General features: G+C 31.8%; 1 protein-coding gene across 4 annotated transcripts in view; it reads right to left on the minus strand.

Annotated features, from left to right (window-relative positions):
• LOC134266024 (long-chain-fatty-acid--CoA ligase 1-like) overlaps positions 1 to 15,538 on the minus strand; it is a 22,158-nt gene continuing 6,620 nt past the window's right edge. For 2 of the 4 annotated variants that reach the window (XM_062748243.1, XM_062748242.1), the window contains exons 2-22: positions 15,300 to 15,453; positions 10,579 to 10,696; positions 9,154 to 9,221; positions 8,575 to 8,676; positions 8,218 to 8,317; positions 7,642 to 7,814; positions 7,025 to 7,057; positions 6,672 to 6,723; positions 5,458 to 5,528; positions 5,162 to 5,245; positions 4,825 to 4,959; positions 4,421 to 4,506; positions 3,833 to 3,983; positions 3,379 to 3,451; positions 2,361 to 2,449; positions 2,040 to 2,156; positions 1,861 to 1,914; positions 1,593 to 1,682; positions 1,238 to 1,342; positions 1,023 to 1,094; positions 1 to 654 (exon numbers count right to left, since the gene is read on the minus strand). In XM_062748243.1, the coding sequence (XP_062604227.1) occupies positions 517 to 654; positions 1,023 to 1,094; positions 1,238 to 1,342; positions 1,593 to 1,682; positions 1,861 to 1,914; positions 2,040 to 2,156; positions 2,361 to 2,449; positions 3,379 to 3,451; positions 3,833 to 3,983; positions 4,421 to 4,506; positions 4,825 to 4,959; positions 5,162 to 5,245; positions 5,458 to 5,528; positions 6,672 to 6,723; positions 7,025 to 7,057; positions 7,642 to 7,814; positions 8,218 to 8,317; positions 8,575 to 8,676; positions 9,154 to 9,221; positions 10,579 to 10,696; positions 15,300 to 15,437 (2,049 nt within the window). In that variant the 5' untranslated portion in view covers positions 15,438 to 15,453 and the 3' untranslated portion in view covers positions 1 to 516. Of the gene's footprint in view, positions 655 to 1,022; positions 1,095 to 1,237; positions 1,343 to 1,592; positions 1,683 to 1,860; positions 1,915 to 2,039; positions 2,157 to 2,360; positions 2,450 to 3,378; positions 3,452 to 3,832; positions 3,984 to 4,420; positions 4,507 to 4,824; positions 4,960 to 5,161; positions 5,246 to 5,457; positions 5,529 to 6,671; positions 6,724 to 7,024; positions 7,058 to 7,641; positions 7,815 to 8,217; positions 8,318 to 8,574; positions 8,677 to 9,153; positions 9,222 to 10,578; positions 10,697 to 12,200; positions 13,075 to 15,299; positions 15,454 to 15,538 lie in introns of those variants that run through there. The other 2 variants (XM_062748244.1, XM_062748245.1) reach the window with 2 other exon arrangements.

Raw genomic sequence — 15,538 nt, forward strand, 5'->3', positions numbered from 1 at the left:
GAGTTTTGCAATTTTATTTTTAGCACTTACATGCTTGATTATTTAAAACTTGAATTCAAAGCATTTCAACTGTTCAAGTTCTTCAAAAATCTCATTTCTAGACTAGTATATCTTATGATACAAGATTCTCTTAAAGCAGTAAGTTGTAAATGATAAAAGCAGAAATCTACACAACCTTTATCACATACATGTACTTAAAAAAAAAAATTATTTCAACTCATTACCTGCATGTTACTACATTGTTTTTACCTCTTTATTTCAGAATATACATACAGGAGAAAAAATACCTTCCAAAAACAAATTTCTATTCAAGAAAAACATTTCATATTTTTTCTTCCCAGAATTAGGTACAATGCATGCATTTATTTCACAGAAAATCAATATTACTAGCTTAATTTAAGAGATTCTGACCCTACTATTTGCTTCTGGTGCTTTGCAATCAAAAAATAATATGCATAATTCAAAGCAAAATCTTCATTTTTTACAATTTATAACTAGTTTCTAAATACACATATTTTATGCTAGATTTTTGTACATTTCATCAATTTGTGGCTTAAACATAACTTTCAGTTCATGTCTTTTTGCCTTAAATGTTGGTGTCAGAAGTCCATTTTCCACAGAAAACAATTCTGGATAGAGGAAGATATCCTTAACCTGAAAATATAAAATTTAATGCTTTAAGCTGATGATATGCTGTTGAAATACTACATACTTTGAATCATAAAAAAGTAAATGAATAAAATTATTGCTTGCAAATTATTAAAGTATATGTATGAAAAGGATGTGTTGGGGTAAAATCTGGAAAAATCTCAGTCTAGAATATGACAAAATGAAGGATATTGAAGAGAAATGATGTCATTCTTCAGTTCAGTACAAGTGTAGATCAGCCATATTTGTTAATTTTTCTCTGCTACAGTAAATGACTTAAAAGAAGCATTCACTTTTCTTAAGTTATGCTTAAGATCAATTACTATATAACTGTTTCGACCATGCAGCTAATTGTTTAAGCTTGATAAACTCACTTGTTCAAATGAATGGAGTCCTCCTGCTTTTCCATATTTGGTCATGTCGGCCAAAATCTCTTTCTTCACATCCTATAAAGATGGAAAATATATACATTCAGAAATTTTAAAGGGAAATTATACAGTATGTTGGTCTTTTTACACTTTGATTGGTTTCATAGAACTCTATAAAACTGAAAGTAATTATGTCACTTCTTTCTTAAGATTTTACTCACAGCATTAGAACATAACTCCTCCATGGACTGAGTCAGATTTAGTTTGGTTTTGGCCCAGTTTGGTAACACGTCTGGATCTGGTACAACTACACCAACTAAACTCGACTAAAAGCAGAACAAGCTGAGAGTGAAGAATCTGATAATCAATTTTCTTTTTCATTTTTTATTTATTATTATTATTTTTTTTGTTAACAAAAATCTTATCTATGTCTGAACAAGAAATATAATACTGAAAAGAACAAACTTAAATTTATTTTATTTTGAACAAAAAATGTATCACTATAGAGAAGAAACTTAATCAGTATTTTATTTATGTCTGTTCAAGAAAGATATCAATAAATAGGTCAAATCTTACCTTTAAACTCTCTCCGTGAACAAAGACTTGTGCCACCAGCTGGCTTCTTACATAGACATTTTCTATCTTTTCTGGGGCAATGTATTCACCCTAAAAAATTCAACAACAAAAAATTGTTATACTAGAAGTATTAACTATGTATACTAAGTGACACAAATTAATAATTGAATTTAAACACCAAAGAACAAGGCGTTGAGAAAATAGATATAACTATTCAGTGTCTATTTGTTAAAAAAACCAATTTTGTATTTTGTTCTCCAATATATACCTGTGCTAATTTGAAAATATTCTTCTTTCTATCAATAATTTTCAAGGTACCATTCTGAAAAAGAAAACAAAAGACATGAGATCAACTGTTCGAGACTCGGATCAAGTTACATGTAATGTTTAATTTCTTTGTAATATATTTTAAGGATCATTTTTTTAATCTACTCAGAAGGGCCTTACTTCTAGCCACTGTCCAATATCCCCTGTGTGAAGCCAGCCATCTTTATCTAGAGCCTCGTCAGTTTTGGCTTGGTCCCTGTAGTAACCAAGGAACACATTGGGTCCTTTTATGCAGACCTATAGGACAGAGATATGAAATGAATGTTATGTCAATACCACACAACTTTTTCTATAACATGTATCTAATATTGCTTAAAATCACCTGAGTTTAATAATTAAAGGTGATCCTGTTAGCTTATGAATTTTATTTAATTTGAATAAAATTGTGAGATAAAATATCTCTAACCATGAATTTCAGATGACATCGATTCTTGGACTTACCTCCCCTTTGTCATCTTTTGCATAATAATTCATTTCCTCTACATCAGCCAGTTTGATCTGACAGCAAGGAAGTGGAGGACCTACGTTTCCTGCAGACAAAAAAAAGAAAAAGGAAATAAATAATGCCAATGATTGCTACCATTTTGTTATACTAAATATTCTGTACTGTTAAACTGTAATGCACACTTCATGTTGTTTGTTCACTTTTCATTTTTACTAAAATTTGATTAATATACAGCAATTTTTTTTGTAATTTGTTTTGAAAGTAATGGCATTCAAGAACTTTTGTGATTTACACAATACATTGTATATTCTAAGCTAAGATTTAACTTCATCTTCATATCTAAAGTGCTTTCAGTCATACAAGTTATTTCCCTTTTCTTTACATTTTCTAAACATTCACCAAGTCAACTTTGAGATAAAATATGAGCAAAATGATAAATTCTTTTTACAACAATGAAGATACTTACATTGAAAGTTTAAATACAGTCATCTTAAGGACATGAAGCTTCAAACTTATTTTTGAAAACCCTTCAAGATGTTAAAAACTAATTTTTTGCTAAATGTATAAAACGAAGGTATAAAAGCCATCTTCATATATCTAAACACTGTACTCTGTCCAGACCTGCCTTAGGAGCTACATACAGAAACCTTGTGTTTCCATCAGGCTTCTGGGAAAGTCCCCAGACCAAGGGTAGAGAGTACCTAGAGGTGACCTCTTGTATTCTGAACCAACGTCCCTCAAATAGCTGTGATGCCTGTTGGTGGAGCTGGGACTGTTACAGAACTTAGTCATAGTATAGTCATGCAGGTACTGCAATCTGCAGCAACAGAATGGGGCTTATTCTGTCAGAGTACTTCTTTTGTCACATAAAAAAATAATCTGTCATATTTTTTTCTACACGTCATCCTAGAGTCACGCAGATGCATGAACGGGGCTTATTCTGTCATTTTTGTCACATAAAATTCTGACCATTATTCTCTTTTTCTTCCTATCTGTGTTGTCATTTGACTATACCTGTGTCGGGATCTCCAACCAGTGTTACTGAACAGATAGCATGGGATTCTGTCTGGCCATATCCCTCCACAACCTGTCAAAAAAAGCAACATCACTAAATCTTCATAGGGGTCCAATATCTATCATTTTCATGGTATGAAGAGAACCCATGAATCCATGTCCACCACAATATGTTAAAATTTCAACATAAAGCAACTCTATAGATCGTCAACCACAAAATCAAATCCCCACAAACCAATATTTTTTCCCTCATCCATTACATGAAAATTAGGCCTCGTAAAAATGGGTGATTTTATAGTAACAAGTGCTTTCAAATCTAATGATGAAAATGATTCTATATATTCTTTTTCTTATGATAAAAACATTATCAATAGTATTTGAAAAATATGAATATGCCACACTTCACATGAAGGTGTATATGTTTACAAGCCATTGATTTACTTGGTTTACTTACAGGACATCCCACGACACATCTCAAGAAGTGAAGGACTTTGGGGGACAGGGGGGCAGATCCTGTTGTTATCAGCTTAACCTTTCCTCCCAAACCTGCCTGAATCTTCTTAAATACCACTTTGTCCCATAAACTATCATTCCTAATTATACTCCTGTGGATAAATGTTAAATAACATGTAAAAAATGCTTCAAACAATCTGCCATGGACAGGTGATTTTGCTTCGCTCTAAGCCCATCCGTCTAGTCAACTATATATAATAAAGTCAAGGGGAATGAAAATCACTAAGTATTAAATGTCAATTCATTAGAAGCATGTTTTCTATAACCATGTTTTACTGTAAAATGTGTATCAAATCAATTTTTTTTATATATATACCGGTATATACTTGTTTTGAAAGTTATTGACAATGTATATGCAAGATTACATGCTAGTCAAACAATAGCAACTGGTTAAATTCCTTTGAATGAAATACCACTGAAATAACCATTTTACAATTAATGCTACTTGACTTCAATGTGGAGTATTCATAAATTACAGGACAATGACAGCTGAACGATTTCGTTTCAAATTCAACAAATTTATTCTTACTTTTTGAGTTCATTTTCCTTGCTGGCAATGGCCATGTTAAACAACTTTCTTTTTATAGACGAGCCCTCATTTAACTGGGTCATGACCTACAAAAAATGAAAAATTGAAATAAATGTCAACAATACACTCCTAATTGTATGTCCTCATTGTTAAAAACAATAGCTCATTTCCTTTTACATAACATTTTCAGAAATAAATCAACTGATTTAAATGTTAAAAAAAATCATCAGAATATACAGTCAAACCTCATTACATTGTACTTGAACACAATGGGACAAAATCACTTTGTCATATCTAAGTTAATTAAATCATAGGTGTTCAAGATACTGAAATTCAACTGTATATCCATGTATCATATTGAAAACATGTGTACAACATCCATTTGGGTGTGCTAACGGCCTTACTTTGTCATAGACTCTATTGAGTAGCCTTGGTACAGATGGGAATAGTGTGGGCTGTAGCTCTTTAATGTCATCCATCAATAGCTTGACATCACCTTGGAAGAACCCTATCCTGGCTCCACTTAATACACAATAACACTAAAAGAGGGGAAAATAACAATAATTTATTTCAAAACACAAAGAAAGAAAAAATACTTGTATGTCTGATGTCAAAACACTTCCATTCAATTAATATTTGTGTATGAAGTAATTAATTTTCTGTAACTTTGTATGCATATAAATAATTTTCAATAATTATTTACATTAAGTATTTTAAGAAACTATACGTATGTATCCATACCTCTAATAACCTTTCATATGAATGAGCTAAGGGGAGATAAGAGATGAGAGTATCTTCAGGAGAAATGTCTATTCCACCAGGTTTCTGCAAAAAATTAAAGGGTACAATCATGGATTTATAAATTAACTTTACAAGCACTGAATACTTACCTCATATTTAATATACCTTTTCAATCGTGAAGAAATGCAGAACTCATCTCAGAAGAGAATGAATTTAAAATTATGAAAAAACGGAAGATCTAAAAATATGATGAAAGGTGGATCTGAAGTTCCACAAGCACAAATGACAAAACTAACCAATATTGCTGCTGCAGCCACAACTGTTGCCATAGTTCCCCTGTGTGTAAGCATGGCACCTTTAGGTAAACCTACATATATAATTTGTTTAAAATCATTATAAGAGTTATAACATTAGTTTTATTTTTACTGATCAGATATTTTTATATTTGTTCATGATATATAGAAATGCTTGTCTGTGAAGCAAATTGAGATTTATATCAATGATTAAACTAATAATAATTCACTCAACAGACTTAGGCAAAACAGCCCCATATGCATATAACAGTAATATTATCATGGCATAAACTATCCAAATCAAGAATTTAAAATTAGAATACACAAATTTATTTTAATGTCCAAATTGAACGATTTAATGGTTAATTACAAAGAAAATAAATGCCAATTTTAAACAGATAAAAACTATAACTAAGTGGAGGGGGGACCTCTAATTAAGTGTATCTGTTTAAACTAATGTACAAAATAAACATACATTAAGTGAAAAAATTCCCCTCCCCCCTTTTCCCAAAATATACCATGTTACTGTATGTGTACTTAAAAGCAGGCTTCATATTTTAGCGGCTTTGGCATGGACAACAATGCGCTAATTCATGAATACCATTAAAAAATCATTTATACATATAATATAAAGCGCAGACAGTGTAGTGCTAATTCATGATTGCACTAACCACTCACTGATTGCGCTAAATTTTGAATACACCAATATATGTACATGTACAGTATTTGTTACATCATTATGTTATTTGAAGATTGGCTATTTTATATTTACTATCACATTATGTCATTCAAGGAAGCAAGGGGCTAAAAATCATTAAATTTGAAATACTTATATAAGTTATGTATTAATGTTTACTAGGATAATTTAATTCCAGTAAATCAATCCTATAATTTTTAATTTCACTTTTCAGGAATTAAATCCTTCACCTACAATATCACTTACTGTCACATAAGGGACAGGGTATGACATAATAAAATGTCAAAAATAGGGAAAACACTTTACCAAATATATAACCATATGCCAGCGATTAAAATATATTATGTACTTCTATAATCCTTCATTCCAAGTTTATTTACAATTCACTATTCAACAACTATATAAAGAACAACACTGAACAAATATTTACTGCAATAAAATGAGTAAAATGGGTTCTGTCATGTGTCCCCATGCAGATTTATTTCCTGCTTACTGTAGCATATAATAAAAAGAGGATTACCTGTTGTACCACTGGTGTAGCATAAAACACACAAATCGTCAGGCTTACATGGCTGAAAAATAAATCAAAAATTCATTTTTACCACATACAATACACAGTCATGTATCAAACAACAGGAAAATTTTTTCTTCTTTCCTTTAAGAATTCACAAAATAACTCTACATTTACGTAAACCAGTTATGGCTGAAAATATATGACAATCAAGGTACACATTCTTTTTTACACTTTCACAGAAATCAGTTTTTGTTTGGATTTACTGGTACTATAAATCATGATTGCAAACATCTGACTTTCAAATAATTACAGTCTACTAGATCTAAATATTGCTGACTTTTTCTTTAAATTAAACTTACCTTTGGCTCCTGGGGTTTCTGTTCACCTAGAGCCTGAAAATTACATAATCATATAAGAATTTTAAATAACCAAATAATAAGTTTACGCTCAATTATTAACCACTTCAATTCAATAACTATGAAATAATTCTCCTTTCAAAATATCATAAAACCATCTTTTTTTGTATCACTTTTTATTAATAGCTGCAACTTTGACTTTGCCAATAAAAAATTTACAAGGATTTAAAAACTTATGCCTCATCAATTCAAAGATAATAAGTTAAAAAATCTCAAAAAGAAAAAAAAAAAGAAAATTAAAGAGAGGAAAAAAATTGTGACACATGAAAAATTAACTCAGGTAAGTAAGCCCTAATATAGAAGACTCAGATTTACACTGTAAACCAACTTTTATTCGCGTGCGAGAAATACATGTATCAGTAAGTTCCTCGATTTACTATAACTCGAGAATATCAATCGCCGTGAACCACTGATTTTGCTATAAAGCATTTGTAGAGAATATTTCCTCAGTTGTGAAAATTAATCATTGCGGATTGATTTTGCACTAACAAATCGCGAATAAAAGATGACGCAAATAATAGTTGGTTTACAGTATACTGGGTAACGGTACAAGTGCCCACCTCCAGCTCGGAGAAGGAGATGAGGTCTATCTTGTGACTGGCGGCGCTCTCTCTGATTTCCGCAGACGGTTCCTCCACCAGCACCACCTTCCTCAGATTGGGTGTCTCCTTGATCCTGTCCAGCAAGGCCTTCACCTTCACGATCTTATCACAGATCACCAAACTTATCTCAGCTGGGAAAACAACAGTTTTATACATGTAATAAATATTTTCGAAAGAATTCGAGACTTAGATAAAGATACTTAATAACAAGACTTAATGCTTTGTCTACGATTTAATTATGATGGGGATGTGGCTTAGCTATATCCTTCACTGTGCCAATGAGTTCCCTCTAACTTATTTATAACAAAATTGATTTTTTTTGTTCTAAAATATTCTAACAAGCATCAAATTATTATACAGCACATCATCTATAAGCAAACAATTTTAATCCCATTAAATTTACATAATTATTTTTTCAGCTGCGACAAATGCAATCATGAGGGTAATATTTGTTTTCCTCAGCTTCATCTCTATTTTTCTCTCAATTATCAATGGACTCAGATAACCTTCATCTACATTCATAATGCCTTTTACCTTGGTTGATAATGTGTGTACAAGCTTCAGCGCCCAAGGTGTCATACAAAGGTACAAGGACCATGGAGTACATATAGCATCCTTGCTCTGTGATCCCATACTGAAATAAAAGTTCAGTTTGCATTAAACTAGAATGCCACTGCATATAGAACAAGTTTTTGTATCTTGATTGGGTACATGATTGCCCCATTTATATATTTTCTGAATTCAAAGACTTCATAAGGTTAGACAATATTCAGTGCTTAACATTTTCAGAAATTTGTTATATTTGAATATAGTTTATGGGATACAATAGATATATCTGATACTAGTAGCAATGAGAAAAATGAATTTTAGAGAGATCTTCAAAATAGATACCTCAACTCTGTTTTGGGAATAAATGCCAATATTCGTTGTGTTTTCTGGTTTTAGTCCTTGTGCTATAAAGCCTGCACCAACATTGGCTGCTCGAACAAGGACCTATGGGGAAAAAAATATGCCATATTAAATTATATATAATTCAATTACATTTTTCGCCTACTTTGGTGGACCTCTTTACCATACTTAAATCATAACACTTATCAAGCATGTGTCATTTTCTACTAGACCGCGGATTTTACTATCACATCATCTACATTCTAAGAAATACTTCTAAACATCACTTGAGAAGAAGGAAATTTTTAAATTATGGCATCATCTAGAAAGCAATCTTTCCTGAAGGAAGTAAAATCAAATTTAAAGATAAACAAATCATCTACTGTACTAATTTGAGAGCTAGCACACTGCAACAAAATTGAGTGCAATTCTGAAAACCCAGGAAATGCTTAAATGCTTCAAAAATATTTGTGAATAGTGAACTACAATATTCAAACTTTGTTTTTATTGCATGAAGTTATAGCAGAGGTAAAAGCAAATTTTAAATACACATATACAGTAATTGCTAAGTGCTCAACTTACATCATTATAGGAGATCCATGTGTAAGGTTCTGTGGGGCTGGGCTTCCACCCATATGCCTTTCCATTATCTACAATGATCAAAATATACTGGGTACATATTATGTACTGGATACAGGGCTATTTGCAACTCATTTTATTTTTGCCATTTCACATTTGCAGGCAATTTTGCCCCAGCTTATACAATTTGCCAAGTCACGGTTCTACGAAATAATACTGTCCTTTGAATTTGACCGATTTTAAATTCACCCACCTGTGAATGGGGCGAAAGAAGAAAAAAAAATTTGAAAAAAATCCTGTCTACAGTATTCAGTCATACTTTCATTTGCAAACTTCCTAAATTCATTTGTAAAACATTTAAGTGTGCCTCCTTTGAAAAAACATAAATTAGAGCAATTTCAATTCGGTAATCAAAACCGAAATCTTTCTCAATTCTCATTTCATACTCCAGTTAAACATGATTAATACCTCTTATGTAAATGTTATCGAATAAACCTATATCATACATTTATAGGTGACTAATAAATTTATATTGCAAGTTTATTGCTCAAGAGAGGAGGCATGATGTGGTGTTGAATATTTTGTAATGCAATGAAAGTTGGGGGGGGGGGGTCATAAAGTTTTTTTTTAAAATGATTTGATGGTGTAGTTAATAAAATTTTGGCAAACAACTTCTGTAAATTTTGTGTACATTTTAAAATTACTGCTTAATCATCCCTTCATCTTCATTCTATACACTGTGTCAAAAAAGAAAAATAGCCCTCAGGACAAAAGACAAACATGTTGTTAATTGAATCATATGTGGACTTTGCACTTTATGAATAAACCCCAAACTTTAAAAGTCAGAAGACTTTGGACCATGACAGAAAAAAAACCCAGATCGCTTGTAATTATTAATTCCTTACAGCTAAGCAAGAATTAAGAAGTATCACTATTAATCAGTCTATTTCATAAATAAATAATATGTGAATGTTTACGCTAACAAGGATGATTCAATCTTTCCCAAGCCTTAAAGCTCCAGGCACTGTTTTTTCTGATTGACAAATAAGTCTCAATTATTTATGGTGCCTCATAATGTATGTAAACATCACTGACGATACATATCTAATAGCTGTGATAAATGGGATGACACTATATTATAAGTAACAATGTGATTATTTTATTTCTTTCACAGATCAATACCAGTTAACGAATTGAAGGAGGGAATGGGGGGGGATTAGAGGGGGTGGGGTTTGACATTTTGCTCATTCAAGAACGACCAAAAATTAAAAACTTCCAGGATCTCAATCATGGTTTGCACCATGATATACTGTATAACAATTTATTTTCTTTTCCTTCTCATATGTCAGTGCAACAGATGTACATGTACTTCTATCTATACACATGAAATAGCATGACAATACAGGAAATCCTCTATGCAGAACTTACTTGATACTCTAGCTCCGCGTTTGAAGGCATCGTGCAAAGTCTGAATTTCTTTATCCTCAAATTCGCAAATGTACCTTCCATTTTTACAGAGCCTTGACATCCGGGATCGTTCATTTTTCTGGAATGCAAATAATAATCTTTGTTATATATATAACAAAATGTAATTATACTTAATATGTCATATTTTGAAAGCCGCATGGATCAGTACCTTGGCACTAAACCATAGTCATTGAATGTGATGTCTTACAGTCTAAAAAACATTCGTCATGGAAAATACACTTCCACTCAACAGAATAAAGTGGTTTTTCACAATGAAAGTTTTTGGGGTTTTTTTAACACATAAGTGGCAACTAATTTTTCTTTCTTTGATTATCAAGCACTTAAAAATAGTATATCATCATAAGTGCATCAGTTGGCAAATCTAACTGTTTAATAATAATGATTTTTTTTTATCATAATTATGATAATATTACACATATATATATATATTATATGCATGACCCCTTTTTTAAAATCTGGCTATGAAAATGTTCATATATGTAAAAAAAAATTTCTGTATCAATAATACTGGCACCCACAAAATACACATCCTCCCAACATTTAAGTAGATATCGATATTACGCATTTGTTAAATTTATGATGCACGTTTGTATAAACTCTTGATTGTTATTATCTATCATAAATATTTGGCTTTGGCATATGCTACATGAAAACCCAGAATAGAAACATCTCTGGTAGTATTACCCCTGGTGTGAAGAAATGTATAAAAAATATGTTCAGAAATGCCAATTCTTTTGGGGGGGTAATTTTTAGTGGGATAAATCTACAAGAGTATTGAGTTATAGGGAAAGAATGCCCCCTTTTCTGCCCCCAAACAAGTACTATAATACCCTTTAATGTATCAAAAAATTTACTTATAACGTTCAAGGAATTCCCATCTTTTTTTTTATGAATTAGTTATCATGTGAAATATATCATGAACCAAATTCATTTTTAATACTTAATTTATATGCATGGATTCAATGTGGAATAATGTGTCTGTGCATTAAAGTTCAACTTATAGGAATAATTACTGATATATCCTACATGTAAATAAAGCTCTACATTTAGGAAACAGAGAATATGTAATGCACAGTTGAATTTTATCACATACTATAATACGAATAACTTGCAAGGGTTAGAAGGCTCTTCATTAGCCTTTAAAAAAAAGCGTTTCTTTTTTAAAATATGAACAACAGACTTAAATTTAAAATGCCGGGAATAGAATATCTAATCCCCCCCGAGAAATTTATAAATCTCTTCCACAAATGGTCACAGAATTCAATTTGACAAAGTTTCAAGGTTGAGTAAATCAAATAACATTTGAATAACACTCCTTTAAATAGAATCAAAAAAAAGAAATGATTGCTAAATTGATCTGGCAATCTAACCTAATTCTATCTTCCAGGATGTATATGACCAAGTATTTAGATAAAAAACAATTACAATACAGTCAGCATACAGCACATGTTTTGAGAGGGTGGCATTTCAAAATAAGACCATTCATGCATTAAAGCAATTTAAGATAAAAAGAAAGAAAAGTAAATAAAAACTCCTAATTAAAATAAAAACATAAAACTTACATCAACAATTTCACTCTGATTGTTTGGGTCCAAAGCAAGACTATAGGACTGACTATTCCCCATGTTTTTCACAAAATGTCCCAATCAATGAAAAGATAAACACAACACTCCACGTGGGGATTTCAAATTTTCTGAATTCACTTCACTATTCACTACACTGGACTTTGCTTGATAAGGGGTTATTTTAAACAACTTTGTGTTTTTCGATCACAGCTCAGCACATGTTACCTGTGCTTGGCATGAAACATATACTACCTGTAGTAAAAGAATGTTACGCTTCACTTATCTCCCATGATCTACTTATAAAGCATGAATGACCTAAATCTTGGCCAATGCTTGATGACTTTTCTAAAACGTGTAATCACTCATAATGGATTTACGTGGCTGTCGTAAATTCAGTTTCATTCACATCCTTGAGCAATTTAAATCGCAAGTAAGTGTGAGTTTGAATGTTGGTAAACAAAAGCACACCTACGTCATATTCCATTTCCTTCCATATTGACTGTTACTCAATAACATTATTCAATAAAATCAATTATAAATGAAGATTTCTCTAAGTCAGGAGTCAGCCTCCTTTGCTGAAACATCTCTTCAGTCTATCCAAGCATTTTATCACTTTATTAACACACAATATTGCTACCGTATTGGTAGTTGATCAATGAGAGAGAACAAAATCAATATAAAAACAGATCCAGTTCTGGACCATTTGGCAGGGAGATAAAATTAGGTTTCTGTAATCAAGCCTTGATGTGTGCTCTATATATAAAACTGAATCAATATATAAGTATAGAGAAGGTATACTAATGGTGTGATTCGGGATCAGGCGATATTATCAGGCGCTGTTTACATCATAACTAATTGGAGCAAACACTTCATGAAGACATGCATGCAGCACATAAGTCATTTATGCCCTCCCTCATGAAGCTATATGTATATACAGCCTATCACAAGTATTACTTTTAAATAAGCAGGATTGGCTTCCTATATATATTGTAAAATACAAAAATAGTTCCTGTGTATAATAATTATTAGTGGTGGTAAATTCACTACACTCCCAAAGTTTTTTCTTCCTCTGAAACTAAAAACAACTTAAGAAGTTTCACTTTCCTTTGACTGACATTTCTCTTTCAAGGTAATTATTAGATGTGCAAAATGACATACACATTCTTTCTAGTTGTCAACGTACATGTACAAACTCAATTTCATAAAAGCATCTATAATTAAAATCATACTAATACACAGGATAATAAAACTTCATAAATTAAAGACTGAAGTTCAAAACCAAATTAGGTACTTAAAGACTTATTATTTTTTCCCGTACAGTACTGAGCAGAACTATAATGTACCATATATTGTATTACCTTCCCAGAGAGTAGAGGTTTGGCATAGCAATACAAGGACCCCTTAAGACATAGGGGCTGGGGAATTTCCCCACCTATAATGACATAATCCCCTCCATTTTTCTGGTATCCCCCCTAGGGATGGGTATCACCAAAAATTTCGTATCGCGATTTATCACGATTTTTTCCCACAATATCACGATAATATCATGATATTTTTAAAAGCAGTTTTTACAATGATTTTATATGAAAAGTCATTATTTTTCTAAAAAATATGCTAGAAAAACAAAATTTTACTGTCTTGAAATTTTTATATATATAAAATCAATTATGTTTGGACGGTAAGATGCCGTTCTTTTCACTTTTTACAACATTTTTTATACTTTCTGTAATTGTAATTTGAAAGATTGAACAAATAAATGAATAATTTCTGGACTTTATAATATGTACCTAAAGACCGGTATTTAGGTCTCCGTATCACGATACGTATCGCGCAACAAAAAATTGTGATATACTGGGATACCGATAAAATCGCACATCCCTAATCCCCCCTCAACCCTGTTAGGGGAGGAACCCTTGAAGTCCTTTTATATTTTAAATGCCCCCAGCTATTTGAATTTCTTAGGGACAACCCTGCAATTGCTATCATTGCAATAACACATGTAATAATACCGTAGTATAGGAAATTTGGGGCATTGCAGATAGGGGTGAAATGATACGCCTCCCTCACGGTTCGATACGTATCGTAAAATTTGGTCTCGGTTTGGTTATTTTCAATACTACACATTTTGATAGAAGGAAACAAATTCAAGTGTTGTTTTATGCTTCCTTTACTTAATCTAGTAGTCAAATAATTTTTGTGCAAAATGGATAGAAGAAATCAATTTCATTGATTTGATCATTGATTTGACTATTAAACATTATTTTACAAACTTTAAGTCCACAAAAATTTACGTTTTTGAACTAATTATACGGAGGAACATGTTCATACCTTATGCCAAACCCGACTGAATAATGATCATGACAGAAAAACGAACCGAACCGAAAATAGAGATTTTGTACCCTGTATCGAACCGAGAAAAAATACCGCGGTGAATCGATACCATGGTGAACCGTTTCACTCCTAATTGCAGATGTTTTCAGTCTACGGCTTTAGGACCATGACATGATGATATAGTCAAATTTTTCTCCAAAAAAAGAAGCAACAACAAGCCAAATAAAATTTTTCTTTCACTTCAGAGGAGCAAGTCATTTCCAAACAGAAATATTTCTGACTGTACCCAATCCATAGTTCCATCTGAAATATGCCAAAGAATTTAGCTGGCAGTACTTTTACAGTAAATCCAATAAGTTTTGTACTAATTTTAACAAGTAGTGTATGAGAAAAATACATTCATCATCTGCATTGTTAAGATCATAACACAAATTCTTGTATTTCAAGTTCTAGGATTCTATATGTCAACCCTTATTAAAGCTGCATTATCCCATTTCTTCTCTAAGCAACCCACTCATGTTCAACCATACTATTAAAACTGCAGTAACAAATTATATACTAAAACTTCATTAGTTCAGGTTTCATGAGCCATTACAGTTTTCTCATTATAAATTTGTAAAACGGCTTCTTGTCTGTTGAACTAATTGGGTGAAAACATAAGTCAACAATTTTACAACTTCCTTTCTTCAAAAAGAAGTTTAATTTTAATAACAATTTATTCCTGTCTGCCATAATATATATACTGGTATTGAAATATATACTTACATCTACCTCCTCTGATTGGTCGTTCAGATCAACGGCCAGTTGAATTGGCTGGGGTCGACTGGTCAGATAGTAGAATGTTGTCGTGGTTACTGCGGCCAAGGTCACAGCACCTGCTCCTAGAAACTTCAGATAGTCCATGTTTCCAATCTTCTCTCTGAAACATTTTAATATGAATATTACATTTGTTCTGGTTACGTCAAACAATTATTTGAGATCTTAGAAAAAATTTCACTGCACAG

Source organism: Saccostrea cucullata, unplaced genomic scaffold (genome assembly GCF_032062105.1).
Source record: "Saccostrea cucullata isolate Sc308-1 unplaced genomic scaffold, CSIRO_AGI_Scuc_v1 ctg275, whole genome shotgun sequence".
In the NCBI taxonomy this organism is placed as follows: Eukaryota; Metazoa; Mollusca; class Bivalvia; order Ostreida; family Ostreidae; genus Saccostrea; species Saccostrea cuccullata.